Source organism: Cibotium barometz, chromosome 15, assembly GCF_041138505.1.
Source record: "Cibotium barometz isolate CiBa-2024 chromosome 15, ASM4113850v1, whole genome shotgun sequence".
Classification (NCBI taxonomy): Eukaryota; Viridiplantae; Streptophyta; class Polypodiopsida; order Cyatheales; family Cibotiaceae; genus Cibotium; species Cibotium barometz.
Genome location: NC_141060.1, coordinates 57,121,472 through 57,128,304, shown reverse-complemented (window position 1 = coordinate 57,128,304; position 6,833 = coordinate 57,121,472). Strand labels below are relative to the sequence as shown.

Below are 6,833 nucleotides of genomic sequence, written 5' to 3'. Positions count from 1 at the left end.
ATGGCACTACCACCATCTTCTAGAGTAGGATAGAGGTTTGTTCATTGAAGAATGGCAAAGAGCTAAGGTGGTGTGTTTTTGTATATGCAAGCAATGGCATGTGCAAATTTTTGAAGTTATTCATTCAAGTATAACAAAAAATAAGCTAGGTTATTTAAAGTTGTGAAAAATATAAATTTTATATAACAATTGCTATAATTTTGAGGTTATAATGTTGCTTAAAGTCAACATCCTTCATGTAGATGTAGATTTGCATCAGACTCAAAATATTTAACATTTAGTGTAGTGTGAAAGAATGTATAAGGATAACTAGACATTAAATTCATAAACATTGGAGATTCAAAGGTGATCCAAAGAGAGAGAGAGAGAGAGAGAAAGAAAGAGAGGTCACACCATGCCCCATACAACCTCCGCCTATGTCTGCTATCTTTGCTTTCTCTCCTTTGTGCTTCTTGCATCATGTCGCTTCAAAAGTTTGCTCCCCTACTTGTGCTCGAGCCCTTTTGCCTTCTTCAACATGGCTCGCCTGCTTCTCCAACTCGACCACGTTCACCCCCTGTCCGGTAAGGTTGGAATAGCTGCCTATTAGGGTTTTATTGAGGCTAGTGGGTTTTCCCCTCTAGGCACGAGGAAAGCACATCTACTGCGCATCAATACATCTAGTGCGTATCAATACACGGCATGGTGGCTCTGGTTCTTTCAAGAGATGCAACGAAATTGTGTCTCTCCAAATGCTTATTTGTTGCTGTATTAGCATAGAAGCTACAGGCTTGTGCACGTCTACTGTGTATCAATACACAACATTAAAGCCTGTAGGGTTTGTTGAACATGGGCATGGTGAGAAAGCACTCTGGTTCTTTCAACAGATGCAACTAAATTGTGTCTCTCCAAATGCGATCTTGCTTGTTTGTAGCGTGAAAGCATGTGGTACCATAGCTTTCACATATTTCAAGCTGTAGAGGTTAAGGAAGGCTAGTTACTTGTAGGTCCAGAATAGGTGATTGAGCAGGAAAATACCTCTTTGCCAATTGACAACAAGATTATTGTGGGAGTTCCAAGGATCTGGAAGAGGAATTACCATCTTCATCAAGGAAGAGTGAGCTTGCCAATGATGAAGAATTAGGTAGCTAGTTTCAGATATAGATATGCAGATGGCAGGTTGTGAAGATGTTATAGGGCAATGTCATCTAGGTGTGCCCATAGATTCCCTTGTATCGCATGATACCACATGGCGGTGGTAAGAGGTCTGCGCTCTGAAATGGACTCGTTGAAAAAAGCTTTTCACTATGAGGGTCATGTTCTAGAAAAGGGGTCATTTGTGATATCTACATGTAAATATGATGGGGAGGAGAGCCTCATGACTCCATTAATAAGAGCATCTTGGTCACCATTATGGAGCAAAGTTGATATATAGAGTTTGAGAAGGATATCAAAGGCATCCGTGAATTCAAGTTTCTTTCTAGAAAGATGTTATTTGTTTGGGAAAGGAAATCATTGATTCATGGCTCGGATGGATCTTATTACTCAGTTATACAAGGACACCAAAGCATGCCATGTTTGTGGTGTGTGCTCTATCATTGACCCTAAGCAGACACCGGAGATAGCACTTCTTGTTGTAGAGAGTCAATGTGTAAATACCTCTTCTCATTTTTCTAAGAAAACTATAGTTTCTTTGTGCTAAATGAAATATCTTGATTGTAAACTTTGTTGATATCAGAGCATGCCATTGTGAAGCCTAGCTTGCGTGATGTGCTATGGAATTGTAATAATATATGTAAATATGATATCAATAATTTCTTGGACACCTGGTGCACAAGAACAAGTGAAAGTACTTGAGCCATATTGAGAGCCAAAGATACAAGTGTGAAAGGGAAACAATTATGGTTTCCATTGACTAGATGATAACTTTCAAGGCTAGTATTTTAGGTATGATTTCTCTACATATATTGCGATGGCAGATGGAAGTGCAAGTATATAAGAAATATGTCAAGACTTTTTAGAGCACTTTCTCTTTGTGCCATAAAGGTGGAGTATGATTCAGAGCTCAAAAAGGCGAAGGAGTTGGTGTCGAGTACAATTCCTATTGAGGAGGAAGATTTAAGAAAAGAGTGCACAGAACTCCATAAAAGATTGTCTAATCGTATTGGCATGGTATGTATCCACTCTTCAAAATTTTCATGCCTACTCTAATTGCGTGTCATGGTGTTATATTTGTTATGGTATGTGCCTTGGTCTTTGGTGTGTAGGTGGTTAATGCCCTCGATCTGAAGCTTGGTGATCAATGGGTGTCTAGGGAGGCTTGATTCTGTTCTCACCCTACATAAGCTGAGGGTTTTGGAAAATGCTAAGATAAGGGAAAGAGGACTCAAATAAGAGGACGAAGGATATGTATGATATGCCAACACACAGACAATGATTATCAAGTGTAAGCTCATTTTTTACTCATATATTTTTGTACATCTTATATGTAATTTTTACATGAGTTTGCATCTAGGTTTTATGTGGTGGTTGGGTCATGAATGCTTTTTGGAAAAGGTGGAGGTGGAAGCAGCACACACATTGGAGGACCTAGAGAGGGTGTGTGTATTAGGGAGTCCACTAGATCTTCCACAAGACTACACCTTGCAAGATTATCTAGAGGGTATCAAACTAGAGGCTAGAAAGTATTTGTTTGCTAAAGTGAGGGAAAGATAGCAAGCCTTAGAGGCTAGTGCATCCAGAAAGGGAGAGGGGAGCCAAAAAAGAAAGAGGAGTGATCCAAGAACGACAACATGCCACGTGGTGTTTAGGTGAAGCTTGTACTTCTATCAATCTCATTTCCTTTCCAACATTGATATTGGAATTTTATTCTCATTTGTGCGGTTTTGAATTGTGCTTTTTTGATAATTTCAGGAAGATATCTTTCACATTTGGTGGGAGAGAAAAGATTAGCAAGATTACCCGATCATTGTCAAGTTTGGCTCAATAGAAGTAGTGAGGATACATGTATGTACCCAGAGCATGCATAACCTCTCAAAGTGGGAGATAGCTCATTGTCCATGGTGGATGAATATGGGAGGTGGAATTTTTTTAGCCAAAGAGAGAGATGTACAAAGTTCAATAAAAGGATAGTGCTCATGTTGAGGATGTGCGTAGTGCCCAAACATGCACAATAGAAATTGGGAAAAACAAGAGGGCAAGTAGTTCTCAATGGTGGATGGATTGATATACTTGTTGTTTCTTTCATTCATTATGCTAATGCATGGCCTTATTTTTCTCCAACTGGTTTGTAGTGCAAGAGAAGGACGTCGAAAGTCCAACACATAACAATGTAGAGCATGTGAATGTAGATGAAGGTGAAAAAGGTAAACAAAATAGATAAATCTCAACTTTGGTTATGTGTAAATAATTTGGCCTTCTTTGTCTCCTTTCTCCATCTTTAAGGTAAAAATAATAAGGTATCACAAGTATGTATATTTAGTTTTTCATTTATGATGTGTGCTTGGTAGATGATGGGATTGCAGCTAGAGAGATGGTGCCTTTTGTATATGTGCCTGCATCACCAACTACATTGGTGCATGCACCCAACAATGTGCCCTATAGTTGCATGGTGGCCAACTATTTGTAAATGGAGCAAGACTTTTCAGAGAGAAAGAAGAATGACTCTTATAAGGTGGTGCATGAGTTCTTTGCCAAGGTTGCTAGAGATGACCATGAATATAAGAGGATGGGAAAGCATGTGAAGTGGGCATGTGACTTAGTTTTCCTTGACTTGCCTACTGGGTATGATAGAGAAAGATTCTTGGATGCAACTAGAGAACATGCTTGGTGAGGGTAATGTTCGCATGGGGATCACAATTGCAGCTGCCTTCTTAGCAACAATGGTTAGATTGTTGTGTGGGTTCCCCTAGCAGTGCCCATTCTCATTACACTTTTTGTTGCAATTTCACTTACAAGGTTGGGTTATTGAGTCTCACCACTTCACCTCATGCATAGGCCATGCATTGACTTGGCTGGAACGATGCATGCATGTCCAAGCCTTGAGGTGGCGAGAATAATCTTTGTCCATGACAAACTTCTCTAGGACATGACTCACAAGGTGGCTTGGACTTGATGGTGGGTCTCTTTATAAATGTCTTTATTTTTCATTGATTGATTACCATTTTATAAGATGTGTGAATGCTTCATAACACAAATGAGATCTTCTATGATGTTTTTTGCTGGACGAGTAGGGTGTAGACCACCTATGTACCATGTGGAGAGTGACACTTTTTTTCATAGGTTGAAGATAGATCCAACATGTGACTACTGGACACAATATCTTCCAGAGAGATCAAAGATATTGTGGCCATCTTCTATGACTTCTTGGCATGGGGAATTGGAGAGATCTACTAGCTTTTTATCATGTGTGTTGCAGCTTCTATGTCCCCCATTCAGGTTGGTCCTCGAGATGGGGTGTAGTATAGCACCTTTGATACATGCTTGTCTAGAATCTTCTCGTCCATGATTCTCTTTTGATAATGATGAAAGAATAGTTGATATCATGGTTCAGCCTCTTGTGCAAGTGGCTAGTGCCAAGAAGGCGGATGAAGTGGTGGAGGCCAAGGGTGGTGATGCCTATAAAGTGATGGAATTTGATAACCCATATGATGGCTAGTGAGCCTCTACATCTATTGTTGGGACTTTGTGCATTTTCTACTCATCTTTTTTTATTTTTGTTTTTTGGACATGTTGGCTTTATTTATATGGACATGCTTCTCTTTTTTATATTAGGATGAATAAGAGCATACAAATGAATTCTGGTTCATATTTGATGTTTTTAAAATTATGACAATTGATTACGATCTTCATTTAGCGAAATGTATCTTGAAATGACTCATTTTATCATCTTCCCAGTTCCCCCCTTTTTTGTAGCGTTCTTCCATGCTACGTTGAGGATATGGCAGAGGAAATGGCTCAAAGTAAGAGATTTGATGGTGCTATAAGTGAAAGGAAGAGAAGAAAATGTACCTTTGTGGATGACAAATGCTCGGAAGCATAAGCATTTATACCATGAAGTAGAGATGAGGGCCTTAAATTTTATATCTTTGGTTAATGAAGTGCATTAATCGTTGGACATACACTTCTGGATTGTCTAGATGTCATTTCTTACATTTTCTCCACATCTTACTCTAGTTTTGTTTTATAGACATGGTGGTTTTGTTTATGTGAGTCACGATCATGTGTCTTGTGAAATGTTGCTTTATGTGAAACCCACTTTTGAGTCTCTATCTAATCATGTAAATGTCTTGACATACACTTTTGGATTACAAAATTAATGAGTTTTGTAAGTGTATGGAGAGATTAAGTGTGTGAGTTAAATCAACATTTCATGGAAGGCATTTCGCCTGCTACATACACTTAGCGTAGGGGAATAAATGACGTGGTGTAGGGGCTCTTGCTTGGTTTTCTTTTGCTTGCTTTTTCGGCCTCGCTTGGTTTTTGTCACTCCTAGTTTGAATCAAAGGAATGAATGGCAATAGTATGATAGAATGACTCACCAATTAGGCATGACTCATGCCAATTTTACAACTTATCATCATATATTTTTCCACTTTTCAATCTCGCCATTTCCATAAGTGATCAAAACCACCAAAGCTTCATGTCCACATTGGCATTAGAGTGAAATGGAAGCATCCAATACATCCAAACACATTCAATCCACTACAAAAACCCTATTTTTTTCTTGAAGGCCAATAAGGTTTGTGCATATGAGAGTGGACTATGGAATAAGAGAACACGGTTTAACACACTTATGAAAATAATTTGATCCAAATTTGCAACTATCTAACACATTCCCTGCTATGGGAGAGGCCATAGGCAACAAAGAAATGCATGTTATATCTACCTTTCATCTGAATCGAAATGACTCCAATGCATGATTACAGTGTTGGAGGTGCAAATCTCACATGGGTAGTAGGGATTGTAAGATGAAAAAAGAGATACCATGTAATCCCACATGTAAAGGCAATGTGGAAGAAAAGGGTATATATAGTCCAAAGGGACTTGCCCTATCTTTAACTCGTGCCGAAGTAACTTCCTCTTGCGCGGGGCAGGGTTTCCCACTCAGCGCCTCACCCTTGAATGTCCGGACACGAGACTAATCTGGTGGTCATTCCAAAACCGAAATTGGAAAAATTTCCCTTGCCCGAAAAACGGGGACGATTCCACCTTTTTGATTTTCTTAACGAATTTTCTAATGGGTTCAAGAGATTAAACTATCCTTCACCTGATTAAACCAGATAGAAGGAAAACTATCACTGACTTAATTTGAAGAAATTAACGCTTTTTCCTAACTGAAATCAAGCACAGCCGTTGATCTAATCATCTGAAGAAATCAACGCTTTTTTCCTAACCGAAATCAGGCACAGCCGTTGATCTACTCATTTGAGAAATTCTTCAGGGTTTTATTTAACTACTCAAATTCTAAGCGTACTCCTATTATTTCAATTTAATTATTAAAACTCCACTGATTCCAGCCTAACTCCATTTGGCCCATGGGTTAGCCACCACCCACAACCACTGGAATCGATAGAACCAGACAATTACTCACCCACCCGTAATTGAATGCCTTTCTTAACTTTTGCTTTCGAATACAAATACGCACACACTTCTCTTTAAAACTTTAACATATAAAATAATCCATTGACAAACAGTTACAGATATCATAACTCAAAATTTCCATCCAGTCCCTTGTTTCTCAAAAAAACAGTATCACTCTGGACTCTCCGTTGAGACCCACTGGTCTCAGCAATAGATTACAATAATCATTTCGTCCATACATATAAAATAATCCATTGACAAACAGTTATTGG

General features: G+C 38.8%; 1 protein-coding gene across 5 annotated transcripts; it reads left to right on the top strand.

Moving 5' to 3' along the window:
• The first annotated feature begins 347 nt into the window (after positions 1 to 347).
• On the top strand, positions 348 to 5,311 carry LOC147631455 (uncharacterized). Of its 5 annotated transcripts, XR_015267590.1 has the most exons (6): positions 359 to 563; positions 1,959 to 2,151; positions 2,247 to 2,425; positions 2,893 to 2,954; positions 3,273 to 3,344; positions 3,489 to 5,311. XR_015267590.1 is itself a non-coding variant. In XM_086809856.1 (5 exons), the coding sequence occupies exons 2-5, from the start codon at positions 2,391 to 2,393 to the stop codon at positions 3,605 to 3,607; spliced, it is 288 nt and encodes a 95-aa protein (XP_086665982.1). In that variant the 5' UTR covers positions 348 to 2,151; positions 2,247 to 2,390; the 3' UTR covers positions 3,608 to 5,311. The 5 variants fall into 5 exon arrangements, 1 of the variants encoding a protein (XP_086665982.1); XM_086809856.1 differs by having other exon boundaries at positions 348 to 2,151; XR_015267592.1 differs by having other exon boundaries at positions 2,026 to 2,151; positions 2,893 to 3,344.
• The last annotated feature ends 1,522 nt before the right edge of the window (positions 5,312 to 6,833 follow it).